We start from the raw sequence: 18313 nt of genomic DNA, 5'->3' as shown, positions 1-18313 counted from the left end.
GAGGGGAGGGCGTGGGGGTATGGGGAGAGCTTATATGCGTGTATGTGTAACCCATGGCACAGACGGCAGGGCAGTGCGGGGGGGGGGGGGGCCTGGGTGGAGGAGGGTGAAGGGGAGGGAGTGGAGGACGCCTGTGATGCTGTCAGCAATGAAAAAATAATGCGTGTTATCGGCTTCAGAAAAATTTGCCGTCTATTTTATGATGTGGCATTTAGAGTAAGACTAAATTTAAATATGGAGCTGAATTAGCAACATGCACACACACACACACACACACATACATTGGAGGAGCTCATAATTCATGACTAGAGGCAAAGATGACAGAGTGGTAAGGATTCATAACAACAGTATCCAGAAAGGTAGAATCCAGAAGAGGCAACCCAAAGTTTTATGGGACATATTATGGATGATTTTGGTTATGTTTAGTGGAAGAAGGAGAAATAATTCAAATCAATGCAAACTTGTATGTGTCTACTATGTGATAGACTTAACATTATTGAGAGTTTAAAGGCGAGTGAAGTAACATACCTTCATGGTGGGAGGAATTAGAAACGATTTTATGATATAGTAGGCTTAAAGGATAAATGAGGGCTTAAAGGCAAATAAAAAATGTACTTGTCTAGTAGAAGGAATGAACTAAAGAAGGAATGGAATTATGAGCTGTGGCAGTTAGTTAAAGCACGGAGGCATTCATTCATTTGACAGATATTTATAGATCACTAGATGTATTCCAGGCAATTCCAGGCATTGCGCTAGGAGTAGAGGTTGAATCTGTGAACTTGCTCTGTTCTTATGGAACGCCCATTCGTATGTGGGGGAGGAGAGGGAGAGGGAGGAGGGAGGGAGAAAGGAAGAGGGAAGGAATGAGAGAAGCGAGAGAGCAAGTATACTGGGGGAATGTTACTTAGGGTAGGTGGTCATGGGATACCTTCTGAGAGAGGTGACACCTGAACTGAGACCTGGAAGGTGAAGAGCCAACCACTATGAGATCTGGAGGCAGATAATTTTAAGTAAAATCAATAGCAAGTACAAAGATATGAAGGTAGAAGTGTAGCTTGTTATACTCAAGGAAGAGATAGATATAAATATTGTCAAGAAAGCCATTATTACTCAAGAAAGAAAATGGTATGAGGTGAATTGGAGAGGTATGCAAGGGCCAGGTTATGAAGGTATCTTCAGACAATCATAAGGAGCTTGGTTTTTTTCTAAGTGTAATTGAAAGTCCTTAGAGGTATTTAAGCAGGGGAGTGACACCGTGTGGTTTACAGATTGGAGTGAGATAAAATTATGAGAGTCTAGTAAGCAGGATATTGCAGTCGGTAGATGAGAGATTATAGAAATTTGTACCATGAACCAGAGGCGATGGAGAGAACTGGAGAAACTGATATATTTTAGAGTTAAAACCAAGATCTTCTGATGCATAGATAGAGAGGGGTTAGAGAAAGGGAAATAAAACATGTCTCTTAGGTTTTTGGCTTGAGCAGCTGGTAAGCTAAGGGTACCATTTACTGACATGAGGATGAGTAGGAAGGTGTTTGGAGATTGGATGCGGTGGAGACTGAGATGTCAGGTAAAAGTTGATTGAGGAATATGGAATTTAGAGTAAAGACTCGAGATATAAATTTGGAAGTCATCTTTATATCCATGATATTTAAAGTCAGGGGTTTGGACTAAGACCATCTGGTTGATAAGCAAACAGTAGAGATTATAAACTATTGTGAGTATTCAGAAATTTAGAGTTCAAGCACATTAGGAGGCAGCAAAGGAAACAGAAAGAAATGGGGGGAGCATGAAGCATATCACCAAAATACTGAGAGAAATTGGTGATGTATACTGGGAACAGCATGCAAGGCAGGAAGAAGTGAAAGCAGTCAGTCCAAAGAGCTAGGCAGAATCTAGGTCATGTGAGCCACATCAAAGGTCTTAAGCTGGATTTTGTGGACATTGGGGAGTCCTGCTGGGATTTTAGGAGCAAGATGTTAAGAATTGTGTTTTGATATGTCCCTCTGTTGGTATGTGGATTTGAAGGAGTAGGAATGGAGGCAGGTAGACTAGGAACTTTTTGTAAGGTCTTTACAGGTTAACCTAAGTTCTGTTCTCATGTAGGAAATTAGAATCTGACTTGACTTTTTCTCTTTTCTTACTGATTTTTATAGTACAACATGGTTTCTTGGTCCATTGGTTTTCTCTGTTTCTCAGATGGAGCTGATCCTGCTTAGGGAAGCATACTGGTCATTGAGATATATTGAATTTGTTGTTGTCTATTATGTAAGCACAGTGGTTTAAAAAAATCTTTCTATGGATATTATTGCTTTGTTGATTAGTAAAAGTACAAGTATTAACTTATAGGACACTGTTTACAGTGCTTTAAAAGACTTAGAAGTAATTCAAGCAGTTTAGCATTTATTCCTAGACCCTGACTGTTAACAAACTGCTAACTGTACACAACTCAGGACCTTTCAAGTAGAAACAGAGCTTAATTTTAGTTCTTCAGTTGTCTGTTTCTTAAGTACCTTTTTTCATGGCTTTTCTTCCTGTATTAAGTAGGGTAATTTAGTTAACTTATGCTCTTAGATACTCATTTCAGTTCTTTCAGAATCCTTTTTTAGCATTTTATGCATGGAACATTTATAAGAACTTTACTTTGAACAGCTGTAGTATTGTCTTTATGGATTTTCGGTTTCATTCAATCTCATATTACCACTTTTATTCTCTTTAACTTCTGATGTCACAGTGCCTCAGTTGAGTTTGTATGTAATAACAATAAGTAAACATTAGAAACTTTATGTCCAGGAATTTAGCAAATTATTTAAATGCAAATCTTGATTTTTAAAAAACAAATCATGAAACAAATGAAAATTAATGGAATTAAAAAAAAATGGATGAAATAGGTTTTTTTACGTGTTACTTTATTTTTTTGACCTTTAGATTTTGCCTTTATTTCAAGAAGCTGAAGATAAAAACAGACTTTTACGAACTGTGGCAGGTGGAGGTTTAGAAACAATTAGCAATCTGAAGGCTAAATGGGATAAATTTGAGCTGATGATGGAAAGTCACCAACTTATGATTAAAGATCAGGTAAGAACCTTTTAGTCATCTTGTTGAAATGGAAGCTTAATTTTTTCTCACTTAAGATTTCTTGCACTATAGCTCAGGTTTTTAAGAATTTTATATTGCTGATGAAATTGACTTCCCTTGGTACTTCTGTATAATGAAACACTTTATGATGATCATTTCACATATTTTATCTTCACTGCCTGCTGTTCAAGAATGCATGTAATGTGCCCTGGCTGGTGTGCCTCAGTGATAGAGCATTAGCCTGCGCCCTGAAGGGTCTCGGTTTGATTCCTGGTCAAGGGCACTTACCTGGGCTGCAGGCTCGTTCCCAGACCCTGGTCCAGGCTGGTGAGGGAGGCAAGCAATAGATGTGTCTCTCTCACATCAGTGTTTTCTCTCTCTCTCTCTCTCTTTTTCCCCTTACCCTGCCCTTCTACTCTTTCTAAAAAAAAAAAAATCAATGGAAAAAGTATCCTCAGGTGAGCATTAACAACAACAACAAAAAGAATGCATGTGATGTTATTTTCAGACTTTCTTATGAATGTATTTTTTTACTGACAGTGTGTGGTGTCTTTTAAGGGTACAACCTGGAAGTTGCACGTATCTATTGTACTCATATCCCATGGACCAGAACTTAGTCTTAGGCCCTTTAGCTGTATGGGAGACTGGGAAATGCCCTCGGGTAGAACAACTGGCAGTCATTAAACAACCTTTTTTAAAATTTTTTTTTTAATTAAAAAAAATTTTTAATATATCTTTATTGATTTCGGAGAAAGAGGAAGGGAGGGGGAGAGAGAGTTGAAACATCAATGATGAGAGAATCATTGATTGGCTGCCTCCTGCATGTCCCCTACTGGGGATTCAGCCCTGACCGGGAATTGAACTCTGACCTCCTGGTTCATGAGTGGAAGCTCAACCCTGAGCCATGCTCAACTGCTGAGCCACACCCTTTTTTTTTTTTTTGTAAATCACATTACCTTTTTGCTAGCGAGTGCTGTTAATCACACCAATGATTTTCTAATGATGATGTTTGTGGATTATCTCTTGTAAATTTGTGGTCTAACTTTATGCTTTTGAATTATTTTTTTGCACTTGAATTCAGTAATTAAAAACTACCATATGACAAGTTGGTATTGATAATTTTTCACTTAAATAGAAAATGGAAATAAAAATGTGAAAATAAAGTGACATTAAACTCTATTGGCTTATAGGTTGAAGTGATGAAAGGAAATGTGAAATCACGTCTTCAGATCTATAATCATGAATTGGAAAAATTTAAAGCTCGTTGGGACCAACTAAAGCCCAGTGATGATGTTATTGACACTGGCCAGCCAAATACCCTTGATGAAAGTGCAAAGTTAATAAAAGAGAAAAAAATTGAGTTTGATGATCTTGAAGTCATAAGAAAAAAGCTGATGTATGTTTTTTCTTTAAAACTGGTAGCACTCATTTTAAAAAAAAGTCTTATATTTATATATTAAGTTAGTAATTTTCATGTTTCTCTTTATTCCTTCCCTTATAAACTACAACAGTTTTAAAATATAAATCATAAGTGTTCACGCTACTGCTTTCCTAGGAGTTGTGGTTAGATTATATACGGATACTAAGAGAAAAGCAAATTCTGGTGAGGTCTAAAAATAGAACAGAAAATTAAATTTATTGAAACGTTAAATTAGGGAGTTGGAATATTTACTTTCTGTGATATTATTATTTTTTTAAAGTGGAATATGTACAATTAGTGGAAAATTACTTTCAGAGGCTCTAAGGAAAAAAATGAACCTAGCAAAATAATAAAAAGAGACCTCAAATTAAAAATTTGTAGGTTTATGCTATAATGATACAGGGTATTAAATTTGAGCATTGTTTTAGGTTTGAGCTATTTAAGTAAATGTAGCATAAACTAATTGCTTTCATAGGTGAGTAGAGGTTTTAGTACCACATTTATTAAATGGCATTATATCAAGTAAATGAAAGGTAGCTTATATTCTAGAAGCTAACCATTTCAATTGAGAATATTCTCAGATTAATCCATAAATATATGCAATTCTGAGTATTAATTACATGTTATATATAATGCACATAAAGTATATTTATATATATTACCAACTTCACTTTGACTCCTTTGTAAATGCATATTAATGAATTTAGAAAAGCTCATGCCTAAGTAAAATTCTCATGTAAAGTTGTCATGGTCTCCCACTGTGTACCTCTGCTATCAGACACACATGCTTACAACACACACACACATACACACACACACACAGAGAATAGAGATAAATCATACTGATATTTAACAGTTTTCCTTCTTTTAAAATTTAATGCTGTTTCACTATTTTTTTTAATAGTGATGATTGCCATCATTTTGGACTAGAAGAGCCCAACTTCTCTTTGGCATATAGCATCTCTAAAGACATTGAGAGCTGTGCACAAATTTGGGAGCTTTATGAAGAGTTTCAGCAAGGATTTCAGGAAATGGCCAATGAAGATTGGATTACTTTTCGGTTTGATTCATAAACAATATTTAGATTTTTATAGTTTGGTAATGCTTTTTGGGATGCAAGTTTTAAGATGGGTTTCTGGTATTTTATAGGACTAAGACATATCTGTTTGAGGAATTTTTGATGAATTGGCATGACAGATTAAGGAAAGCTGAAGAACATTCAGTAATGACAGTGAAATTACAATCAGAAGTTGACAAGTATAAAGTAAGATAGTTTTACTTATTCTACTATTGAAAAATGATCTTGGAACTTTTATGTATCTTTTTATTATGTAGTGACTGAATAAGATGAATAATTAAAATTTTTACACCTAATAATCATAACAGTAAATAAAAATTTGCATTTTGCTCACATATGTATACTATCTATCTTTCTTTTTCTTCTTTTATAACAGATTGTAATTCCTATCTTGAAATATGTGAGAGGGGAGCATCTTTCTCCAGATCACTGGCTTGACCTTTTTCGTCTACTTGGCCTTCCTAGGGGGACTAGTCTAGAGAAATTATTGTTTGGTGATCTTCTCAGATCAGCTGATACAATTGTTGCCAAAGCTTCAGACCTTAAAGTAAGAATCACTTTTATAAAAATCTCACATATCTTACCTTTGTTAGCATGTGGTTTTGCTTTATGTGATTTTGCTTTGTATTTGGTTATTTAATAAAACAGAAAGTTAAATTTTTTTCTTCCCTTTAAGTTGTGGCAATGTTCCATTATTCCAGCATTCTTTCATTAATAATACATCTGAATATATCTAGCACTGTATATGGGAGTAGAGAAACAATCATATAAACAAACCCCTTCTTTGAGAGAGAGAAAATGTCTTACTTTAAGAAGGGAGTCAGCTTTAATAGAAAAGTGAACCAATACAAATTATTTTACACGTAGTACATTTAAAATCATGAGCTATATTATAAATAGAAGGTAAGGGATACAAAAATTCAGAGAGCTAAACCAAGAGCCAATTTGCTACTCAGATTTAGAAAAGGTTTCAGGTAAAAGTAAAATTTGTCACATTGTATCCTAAGTGGCAGACTTTCTATGTTGTGTTCTGCCATTTAATATAAAAATATTGTTCTGTTTCCTATCTAAAATATATGTTTGTTGATAACCCTGGAGCATATTTAGATGATCTTGAGGTTATAAATGCGACTCCTGTAGAAGATAAATCTGGAATGACTGCTAATCACGTTAGGTGTATCAGAACTTAAGTTAAATAAAGTGTCTGAGGTATGCAAAACTTTAAACCAGATTGTTTTGTGTTTTGTGATGGATGCTTGAATTTCCTGTTTTTCTTTTTCAGAAGTAAAAAGTGTAAGGCAGAACTTTGTATATACTTTGACCATGTGAACCTGGATACTTGGTATCTGATATTCATGGGTACATTAGCCAGTAATTCTTTTTTATCATCTAAACTATATCCACTTACATTTTTTTGTCTTATGGTATAAAGCCAGATAAAAATATATATTTTCTTATAAATTAGTTTCCTTACAATTTATTTATGTGATAATGTTGAAGTAATAAATATGGATATTTTGTTTTCAATAGGATTTAAATAGTCGGGCACAAGGTGAAGTTACAATCAGAGAAGCTTTACGTGAACTTGATCTTTGGGGAGTTGGAGCAGTGTTTACATTGACTGATTATGAAGACAGCCAAAGACGAACCATCAAGCTGATTAAAGACTGGAAAGATATAGTAAACCAAGTTGGAGATAATAGATGCCTTCTTCAATCCTTAAAGGATTCTCCTTATTATAAAGGATTTGAAGATAAAGTGTCAATTTGGGAAAGAAAACTTGCACAGTTAGATGAGTACCTGCAGAATTTAAACCACATTCAGAGAAAGTGGGTGTATCTGGAACCCATTTTTGGCCGTGGAGCATTGCCAAAAGAACAGGCACGCTTCAACAGAGTGGATGAAGACTTTAGGTCAGTACAACTACATAGGACACAGACACATATGGCAGTTTTAATTCATATATAAGGTGCTTAATACAAGTTAATTACTTTTACATTATTAGAATCATCTGTAGATTCCAGTTCTTTCTCTACTGGATGTATAGCTGTTCCTGAGGAGCCATTTTCTCATTTGGCCGTGTACTTTTTGAACTGGTTTCTGTTTACCACTCTCTCTCTCTCTATATATATACCTAATAGTTCCAAAAGTCATTCATTTACAACTTTGCTGTTGTAAATTTGTTGGGCATTTTTCATTCTTTATTTTGATTTATCTCTCACTAGTTTTTAATAGAGTTAGACACTTCTTTTTTCTTATGAAGTCTTCTTCCCTTGGCTTCTGTGATACTGTCCTCTCCTGTTTTTTTGCCTGCCTCTAGTTCTACTCCTAGTTGCTAGTGCTGAGCCCTCTCAAAACATTTAGATGTAGACATCTCCAGGTTTCAGCCTTAGGTTCTTTTCTCTCTCTGTTTTCTCCTTAGGTAATCTTAGCCACTTTCAGCAACAGTTCTCTTTCCTGATTTCTCCTCAACCTCTATGTTGAGCCCATATTTCTCTTCTGAGCTCAGATTATACTAAGCATCCTTAATCAACAGGTCAGAACTAAAGTCATGAGTTTATCTTTTCCCCACAAATCTTTTTCAGATTTCTGTCTCAATAGATGGTACCACCTAATTGCTCAAAATAGAAATAGAATGGATATCTGACATCTCCCACCATTTTCAAATCCATTAAATTGGCAAATTTAACCCACTTAATTAACCCACTTACTGTAGTTTGATATGTCTTTTATGTTTCTGCTTCTTTGATTTTATTCTAAAGTACTTTTGTTGCCACTCACTTCGACCATTGCCTAACCTCCTGACTTACTCTTGTCACCTCTTAAGTTTTTCATGCAACAGCCAGAGTAATTTTAAAAAATGAAGTTTCATTGCTTCTTTCCTTTATTGCTTTAAGTAGAACTTCAAAAATGGTTCCCTTTTGCTCTGAGTATAAAAGTGACCTGTGCCTGCCCCCTTCTCTGCGTTTCCTTTGCTGCTCTCCTTTTCTGCCCAGCAACTTGAGCCGTTGGTTTCTCAGGCACACTGAGCTTCTTTGCCAGAAACCGTTTCCCTCCGAATCGCTGGCTTTTTCTTTTTATTCATCATCTCAACTTAAATTACTTTCTCAAAGAAGCATAGGTTAGGGTTGCCTATTAGCCACTTTAATAATACTTTGCAATTTTCCTTTTTAGCAGTTATCCTAACTTTATGGAAATGTTGTGAGGAATTAATGTTTTTCTCTGTCACTAGCCTAATAGCTCCATGATGTGGGGCTTAATATTTGTTTAGTGGATAAATGAAATGAGAGAATTTGCACTATGGGCAGTTAAAAGTGGTAATGGGGTAATATTAATTTTTAGCATTATTAGCATAATTATGTGTTGCTGTTGTATAGTGTTACCTCAAGTTTGTTTTAAGCAAGTTAATATCTCAATATCTGTCAGCCAAAAAACTGTTAAATAGGTGTGAAAATGACTGTTTTTTCTTTGTTTAGATCAATAATGACTGACATCAAGAAAGACAACAGAGTCACAACATTAACCACTCATGCAGGAATCAGAAATTCTCTACTAAAAATACTTGATCAACTTCAAAGATGTCAGAAATCATTAAACGAATATTTGGAGGCATGTTTTGTTTTAATATTTATATAACTTATAGACTACTTAATATAGTAATCGTTTGAAAAAAGAAGGCTGTTCTTTTTGTTTTATTTTATGTTTTTAGGAAAAACGCTCAGCATTTCCAAGATTTTATTTTATTGGTGATGATGATTTGTTAGAAATACTGGGCCAGTCGACCAATCCTTCAGTAATTCAGTCTCACCTTAAGAAACTGTTTGCTGGTAAGATTCAGCATTTATCCAACTATTTATTGAGTTTCAACTATCTGCCAGGCATAATGTTAGGCTCTTAGGTAGACTATTGAATAAAATACCGGTCATACATCAAAGTTTAGTGGGGGAGATAAACTAGTAAGTTGACAAATATAGTATGACAGTTCCTATGGTGGATATAAGTACATGGTATTATACCTGCATTTATAAAGGCATTTAGATCAGGTTGGGGACATCATAAAGAAGGTGACTTCTAATGTGAGACTTGAAGAAGGTGTAGGTCTTAGGTGGAAGACAGATGGAGGCAGAGGGAGTAGGCTCTGCAGAGGCTTAGAATCGAAGGAGAACGTATCCCTTCATTACTGAGTTTAAGGTCTCCTGAGTGGCATCCAAGTGGAGATATTCAATAGGCAATTATTGCCAGCAGAGAGACCTGGCATGGAGATGTAATATTAGGAGTTATTTGTATATAGATAATAATTACTCTATGGAAACAGGTAAGATTACCTGAAAAAAGTGTAGAGTAACAGTGCCATATTCTTTGATATTGTTGAATCAGTTTTGCTGGGTAATTGCAAATGGAATTGCTTTGCTACAAAAATAATGATTATTTTTTTCTTAAAATATTCCATTTGTTGGAAAATAGTCATGTTTTTCAAATTAACTTTAAGAAGTAAAAATTTTTCTTCATCTTCACTTGTAATTAGGGATCAGCAAACTATATATAGACCCACAGGCCAAATCTAGCTCATTGCCAGTTTTGTTTTCTAAATAAAGTTTTGTTGAAACACAGTCATGCCCATTATTGCTGTAGCTGCTTTTGTGCTGCTAGTGAAGATTTGATTAGTTGACACAGAGACCAATGGCTTGTAAAACCTAAAACATTTACTTTCTGGTGCTTTACAGAAGTATTTACTAACCACTGTATATCTGAAGCTTTAAGAGGTTTATAACTGTGGACTGTGGGAGGTAGTGGAAAGAACTCTTTGAATCAGAAGGCTTGCATTCAGACTCTCTCTCTGCTATTTATTAGTCAGTTATTAATTTTTTAAAAATATATCTTTATTGATTTCAGAGAGAGGGAGAGAGAGGGAGAGAGAGAGAGAGAAACGTCGATGATGAGAGAGTCATCATTGATCTGCTGTCTCCCGCACACCTCCGACTGGGGATTGAGCCTGCAACCCGGGCATGTGTCCTCACTGAGAATCGAACCGTGATCTCCTGGATTCTAGGTTGATGCTCAGCTGCTGAGCCACACCTGGCCAGGCTTGTCAGTTATTAATTTATTATTTCTCCTCTGAAAATTAGAAAATAATAACTTACAGAGTTTTCTAAAGATCAAAATTAGTTAATGCATTTAGGCTTTTTTGTTGTTGTTAAATATAAAGCAGCGTGCAAACTTTGGGGAAAGGAAGTCCTATTTGCCCTCCCCCTTTCTCTCATCTTTTTGTCTTGTATCAGTGGAATCATCAGTATGTATTCTTATGCAGTCATTTGTGTCTGGCTTTTTTTTGCTCATCATAATGTTTTCGAGACACAACTATATTTTATTGTTTTTAATTACTGAATAGCATTTCATTGTTCGAATATGTCACAGTTTATTCATTTACCTGTTGATGGGCTTGGGTTGTTGCCCCTTTTTGGTTATGAAAAACTGTTTTATTACATTATATAATAGAGTTAACAGAATTCTATTGCATTGTAATATATATTATGAGGTATATATTATGTGGTGATCATATATGATGTCTAATAATTATCTTTAATCATTTTGCGTTTAAATTGTTGCTTTTATACTATAGGTATTAATAGTGTGTGTTTTGATAAGGAATCAAAACATATAATTGCAATGAAATCTTTAGAGGGAGAAGTTGTACCTTTAAAAAATAAAGTTCTTCTGTCAGATAATGTAGAGGTAAGTAATCCTTTTTCATTATGAAAATAAAAAGAATTAACTGTATGAACTTTGTATCAAAAAATTATTTAGTCAAGTTCATAAAGTTGGATAATTTAGGCCTTTTAGGAAACTCTTCTCATATCTTTAAAAAGTAATTTGTTTTTCTTTTGTTGTTCAGAATGATTTGATTTTAAATACTGATTTTTAGTCTTTGGAAGGCGTATGTAATTATGAAAAGAGCCTTTGCTTTGGTGTCAAAAGGACTTGGATATTAATCTTAGCTGTAAAACTTATTAGTTACTTGACTTAGAATCTGCTTCCTTATCTGTAAAATGGGAATCTTACTATTTGTTGCAAAGCCTTTCTATTAAAAATTAAATGAGATAACTGGCTTTAAGTACATTATATTGTATTTGGAAAATAAGTGCTCGGTAAGTCTTCTTAGCTCTCTTTTCTTTTAAAAATTAGTTGTATAAGATGATTTAGGTGAACTAGTAATCTTGAATCTAGTGCATTCACAAAATAGCTATGATTAACTGGTTCTGTAGGACAGGAAGTCAATTGTCAAAGGCCTGTTACAGGTATACAGCTAAAACCAAATAGCAACAGGTTGCATTGTATTGAATTGTAATTTTCAGGTTCCAAAATTATCTTTCAGCTGAAGTCAAGGGCCATGTCTCATCATGCATGCATCTATACAGGCTAGCCAAAGGTTTCTTCCTGATTAGGCCCCAACATTTTATCAAGTGACTGAAAGCACAGAAGCTTTGTTAAGTAGCTCCCATGATTGATGAACAGTTTTATTGCTTTCTGCTGTTGTTTTCCTTTCTTTAGTTTTGTTGGGACTAGATGAGCAGAGAGAGGAAGAGCTTAAGTTTTAGCAGCTGGGCTAGAGCAAATTTTTTCAGCAAAGGAAAACTGAAGTCTGAAGTTCCTGTGATGATTAGGAGAGTAGGTGTCTCTGTTGTTTTGCACAGAGATTGTCACTCACCCTTTTGCTTTAGTGGCTGTTGAGCTGAACAAAATGTCATGCTATTTTTTTGATACTGGAAAGTGCTCTAAAGATAAAAAAAAAAAAGCTAGAAGGTAGAGTTAAAGTAACTAATGATGAAAAGCTATTTAAGATTGTACCTTTTACCCTTAGATTTTAATGCAGATGATAGTGTTTTAAATTTAAGTAGTGATTCATAAGTATTTATTGAATTTTTTCAATCATTTTAACTTTAGTTAACTTATATTATTTTACCTATAATCATGTAAATGAAAACATGTATTTTTTGACCTTGAAACAAAACTAGTTTTATCTGAAGAGGCAGCTTAACCCCCAAATAATATAGTTCATTCTAACTAAGCAATCTCTTCCTCCGGTTGCAACTTTTTGAATATGAGATCATCTGGATAGCATAAGCCAGAGGACTTAGCTAGTCACTATGACACTGATTTATTGGCCCAACTATCTAGTTTGATTAGTTGTAATGATGAAAGGAATGGGTTACTTTTTAAATGTTCATATTACATTGGTTTGTATAGATGGGGTGATAGTTAACTATAACTTTTGAGTTTTTATACTTGCCATTATGCCAAGAGGTTAAAAAAAAGGTTTTCTTCAAATTAGTTAAATCATTTATAAATTAAATAATTATATGCCATAGAACACATTGGGATGTAAGAGTCAATGAGAAATTATCATTCGCCCTCCTGAACTCAAAGAATGGGGTCAGTCAGTAGATTATATACCTGTTTTATGACATGTATATATTACTTTCTAATGTTATTTTCAGACGTGGCTAAATGATTTGGCCTTGGAAATGAAGCAAACTTTGAAACAGTTGTTGACAGAATGTGTTACAGCTGGTCGAAGTTCTCGAGGTGCAATTGACTCATCGCTGTTCCCTTCGCAGGTAAGAAAGCTTGTGTCTGGAATATCATTAGGCCCGGTATCCTGGGATGACCCCTGACCTAGGGGTCACAGGGCTCACACATTGCTTCCCTTTTGCATCTCAGTTCCCTCAGCTGTAAAACGCGAGGGAAGACCTCCCTGGTAGTGAAGTTCTCTTCTAGCTCCATTAATTTGCTTAATTCCGATGCTTTCCAGCAGCAGGCATGCTGAGATCCAAGCAGCCAAGCCGGTGGGGAGTGGATGCGGAGTGAGCAGCAGTCATGTAGCAGCGTCCTCCTCCCAGGTGTTAGTCCATCACTGATGGGAGGGCGCAGGATGGGTAACGCTGTCCCCCACCCATCCCATGGGACCGTCTAAGAGGTTGGCACAGACAGGAACTTAGCAGGGTGTTAGTGTAGATGTGCAGTGTGGTCACACCACTGAACTAAAGTGTCGGATGGGAAGCCGAGAGCTCGGTTACACAGTGAGCGTCACAGACTGCTGCGGCTCAGTGTTGATAGTGTTCATTCTTGAAACATTGGATTCTAGGTACAAGTCACATGAAACTCAACCCAGGCCTTATCAAAGTGTAGTGCTAAGACTTGTGGTAAGTATTCTGCCTTGCTCAGGATTTGTTTTATTGCTGGTTGAGACTAACACTATTGATTTAGTACATCAGGAACTTTAGTTCTTAGGGTCTATGAAAGGTATGCATTGAAATGTTCTATGATTTCTCACAAGAAAATCTACCCAGCTGCTCAAAGTTATTTGCTTTTCAGATTAAAACATTTAGTAGCTATTGGGACAGGTTTTTATGTTGATTTAAACCATGAGGTGTTAAATAGAAAGCTTGGAACATTTTAGATTCTTGGACATTTTATCATTCATGTTATTTGTATCTTTTAGCACTTTGAGTCAAACTAAAATATGTTTAAAAAATCTTGTTAAGTTCTTAAAGTAAAAGCAATCATCAGCGAATATTGCCATTGCAAAGTCAGAGGTAAGCTGCTTTAGTACCTCTGGAAATGTTTCCTAGTACTCTGTCAACTTTCAGGTAGGATTTAAATTGATTTAAAGACAATATTTAAAAAGTCTACAAAAGTAGAATTGCATAGTAATTGGATTGGGGAAATGACAGTTGTGTCAGGAGATGTGCTGGGAGATACAGGCTAAAGAAAGTTGCTGGAGTTGAACCTGAAACTTGCCACTGAGCTCTTGAGGATTCAATTCTAGTAAAAACGTGAACTACTAAAAATATAAATAGCTTATTATCTCTGTAAAAATGTGAACTACTAAACATATAAATAGTCTTGACTCTTGAACAATGTGAGGATTAGGGGCGCCAATTTACCATGCAATCTAAAATCTGTATATAACTTTTTAAAAAAATCCTTACCTGAGGATATGTTTTTGTTGATTTTGAGAGAGAGAGAGACAAACATCGATCGATTGCCTCCCATGCCTGCCCTGACTTGGGATCAAATCTGCAACCTAGGTATGTGCCTTGACCGGGAATCAAACCTGCAGCCTTTTGGTGCACAGGATCATGCTCCAGCCAGCTGAGCCACCCAGCCAGAGCTGTGTATAACTTTTGACTGCCCTCAAACTTACCTGCAGTTTTCCCTCTGTTATCTGTCGAGGATTGGTTCCATTCCACCCCCACATCCCCCAGCCTTCTAACCGGAAATACCAAAATCCAAGAATGCTCAAGTCCTTTATATAAAATGGCACAGAAATAGTATTTTTGATCTACAGTTGGTTGAATCCCCTGATGCAAAGCCCAGGGATACAGAGTGCCAGCTGTATACAGGGTGAGGCAAGTAGGTTTACAGTTGTGAGCAGGTGAAACACAGTTTATTTTTGTATTATTATTTGTTAATAATTGTATTATTTTCCATATGAACAACTGTAAACCTACTCTTGCCCCACCCTGTATTTATTGAAAAATTTCACGTATTAGTGAACTGGCGAAGTTCAAATCCATCTTGTTCAAGGGTCCATCCACTGTAGTTCATTAATTTATCAAAATGAAGAATTCTAGTTTATTAGTGGTATGCTAAGAAAAATTTATGTCAAGCATCTTCATGAGGGGATTGAGTAATATAACTTATCACATGAATGTCTGGTACCTGTTACTATGTACCGTTAATTTAGTTCTTTAAAGGTATTTTTGTAAGGACCTGAGAATTCACTTTCTGGCCTGGGAGGGAGGTAGCATGGTAAATGGAAAGAATTTGACTTTGGTTCAAATTCTGCCTTTTCCAGTTATACTCTGAGGGATTCTTTTTGACATTTAGTTAAGAGGATGTAATAATACTGACATTGCCAACTCATTTTGATGGTTAAATCGTGTGATCTTTGCAGAGCACCATTAGTGACCATTACATTTCAGATAATTAATAATGTTAGTGCCTGTGCAAATATGTTAATGGTAACGTGACTTGAGAATTAGCCAAGACCATATCTTGACTATCCTTTTTGTTAGCCTCTCACAGAAATTGTATGTCAGACTATTAGAAATTGAGATGATTGATGTGCATTTTTAATACAGAAATTCAGGAGTCTTGCCTGAAGAGAATTCACATGTGTTAGTATTAGTGTGCAGGTGGTGAGTGAACATTTCTGTATGAAAATTAAAGAGCAAAGTCTTTTCACAAAAAGCAGATTTGGATCTGCTTAAATGCTTCATGCTATATCTGATTAAAGAAGCTGGTGAGTTTTGTACTACAAAGTATGGCAGATAACTTTGCCCTGGAAAGAGTTAGTAATTGGCTTTCTCTTCCATAAAAGAATCTAATACAATATTTACCCGATGTTTTTTTTTAAAATATATTTTTTGTTGATTTCAGAGAGAGAGGAAGGGAGAAGGAGGGAGAGAAACATCAATGATGAGAGAGTCATTGATCGGCTGCCTCCTGCACACCCCCTACTGGGGATCGAGCCCACCACCCGGGCATGTGCCTTGACTGGGAATCGAACCATGATCTCCTGGATGTTTTAAGTTAGAGCAAGACAGCAGCTTAGCCTGCTATATAGAATTATAAAATGTATATGTAGATAATTAAATGAGTTAATCTGATAAATAGAAGCATTTGATGGTACTCATCTGTATGGTGGAAGATATATATCATAAAAACAATCTGTTCAGTAGTAATTGGTGAATAGGTTTAGTGTTTTAGTATGATGATGGATTATGCCTTTAGTTGAAAGGAGGATATTATTGGTTTACCTTGTTCATCCAAGAACGTATCAAACTATTTTAATATACGTTTTCAAAGATTGGTGTTTAAATATGTAATTTGGTTTATTAGTAGCCTTGCTATATTGGTACTATTAAAGAAAGCCTCTGAAGCAGTGGTTAACATTTCATGTTTAATATAAATGTAAAGATATCTATATTGATCTAGAGTTAGTTTCTGTTTTTTAGTATTAGACTGAAAGATATGACATCTTAATTAAGATAAAATTGGAATTTGAAATGGTAGACTTCAGTAATATACTGAGATATTATTTGGAATGCTAGTAGGTTACTTTTTTATTGCATGGAATGCATCATACTCTGTTATCTTTGCATCCTACTGGTTGAAAAAAAGCCATTTTTGAGGAGAGTCAGGAAGAAAGTACCAAGTCCCTTATGTTACAATTAGTTTGGTGGGTGCTAGGACCCACTGAATAGGCCTGTCGGAGAGGAGTATGAGATGAGTTCTGAGAAGTAAGCTGGGTTGCATTCTCTGTTAATATTTGAGGTACCAAAAAGGCATTCAGGTACAGAGATTCAATATACAATGGAAAATTTGGGAAGAGGATTTATTTTCTTAAGTTGATAAAATATTCCTAAGTAAATTCACCTTTTAAAGTATATATTTTCTCTTAATTCAATAGATATTATGCTTGGCGGAGCAGATTAAATTTACTGAAGATGTAGAAAATGCTATCCAAGATCATAGTCTTCATCAGGTTGAAACACAACTGGTGAACAAGTTAGAGCACTATACTGACGTGGATACCAGTTCTGAGGACTCGGGCAATACTGGTATGGAAAAGGGTTCCATTTTCTGCCTACTTTTTGGTTATTTGAACATTTTTTTGTATTCTATCTTAATTCATTTATTGTTTCTGACTGTCTATTTTGGAGGTTACTTTAGGAGTTACAATATATACACTTAACTTTTATATTGTACTTAAATGAAATGTAGAAACTTTACTATCATATAGGTTTCTTTTCCTTCCCCTTTTTATCTTGGAGTTCTCTTATATGTTACATCTATGTACGTTGATTTATTTTTTGCCTTTAACCATTAAACATTTTTAAAGGATTAAAGAGAAAAAGAGTCTATTATATTTACCTAGATGCTTACCATTTCTGTTGCCCTTCCTTCATCCTTACGCTCCACTTTTCCTTCTAGTATCATTTTCCTTCTGTTTGAAGAACTTTCTTTAGCATTTCTTTTAGGGCAGGATTATTTGTTTATGAATTCTTATAGATTTCATTAATCTAAGAATGTCTTTATTCCTTCTACCTTTCTTTTCTTTTCTTATATGAATTGATTTTTTTGGTTCTTTGCATGTTGAATGATTTTGAATTGTATCCTGGACATTGTGTTTTGAGAGTCTGGATTTTGTTTCAGTCCCCTGGATGTATCCAATATTGATATTTTTCTTTTAACAATTGATCATGTAGGGTTCAGGCCAGCAAACCTTCTGTTGGTTGTGGTTCCCATGTCCGTTCTGTTTTCAAAGTCTACAATGCTACCATCAGTTCTCAAAGTCTTTGATTTGATGTTGAGAATGAGATCTGCACAGGTTGGGAGTGAGCCTGAATTCATAAGCAAGTTTATAGGGTAGTTGCTCCAATCTCTTTTCTCTCCATGGTCTTCCCAGTATTTTCTGGTTCCCTTGGGCTCCTGTTTTGTCCCCTGGCTAGAAAGCTGAGGTTTCATATACTCTATACTCCCCTGCATACTTTCTGTGACTGCACCCATAATCTGGGCCAACTGATGGGAGAACACAGAGAGAAAAAGAGAGCAGTGGGGGTTTGTCCTGCTCTTTTTAGGATCATAGCTTCTCTGATTTCAGAGGAATGTTTCCTTCCCTCAGAGTTTTAGGCATTTCTAGATCTTAACTGCCAGCACTGTGGCTACCT

The 18313-nt window shown here is 35.4% G+C and overlaps 1 protein-coding gene across 6 annotated transcripts in view; it reads left to right on the top strand.

The window, feature by feature from the left end:
- DYNC2H1 (dynein cytoplasmic 2 heavy chain 1) overlaps positions 1 to 18313 on the top strand; it is a 244128-nt gene that overhangs the window by 29494 nt on the left and 196321 nt on the right. For all 6 annotated transcript variants that reach the window (XM_087821570.1, XM_087821571.1, XM_016206739.2 and 3 more), the window contains exons 21-31: positions 2929 to 3078; positions 4269 to 4474; positions 5403 to 5558; positions 5648 to 5762; positions 5953 to 6123; positions 7107 to 7489; positions 9053 to 9185; positions 9286 to 9403; positions 11197 to 11309; positions 13073 to 13192; positions 17053 to 17203. In XM_087821570.1, the coding sequence (XP_087677696.1) occupies positions 2929 to 3078; positions 4269 to 4474; positions 5403 to 5558; positions 5648 to 5762; positions 5953 to 6123; positions 7107 to 7489; positions 9053 to 9185; positions 9286 to 9403; positions 11197 to 11309; positions 13073 to 13192; positions 17053 to 17203 (1816 nt within the window). The remainder of the gene's footprint in view (positions 1 to 2928; positions 3079 to 4268; positions 4475 to 5402; positions 5559 to 5647; positions 5763 to 5952; positions 6124 to 7106; positions 7490 to 9052; positions 9186 to 9285; positions 9404 to 11196; positions 11310 to 13072; positions 13193 to 17052; positions 17204 to 18313) is intronic.

Source organism: Miniopterus natalensis, chromosome 11, assembly GCF_054644295.1.
Source record: "Miniopterus natalensis isolate mMinNat1 chromosome 11, mMinNat1.hap1, whole genome shotgun sequence".
Lineage (NCBI taxonomy): Eukaryota > Metazoa > Chordata > Mammalia > Chiroptera > Miniopteridae > Miniopterus > Miniopterus natalensis.
This window is presented reverse-complemented; position numbering and strand designations above follow the sequence as displayed.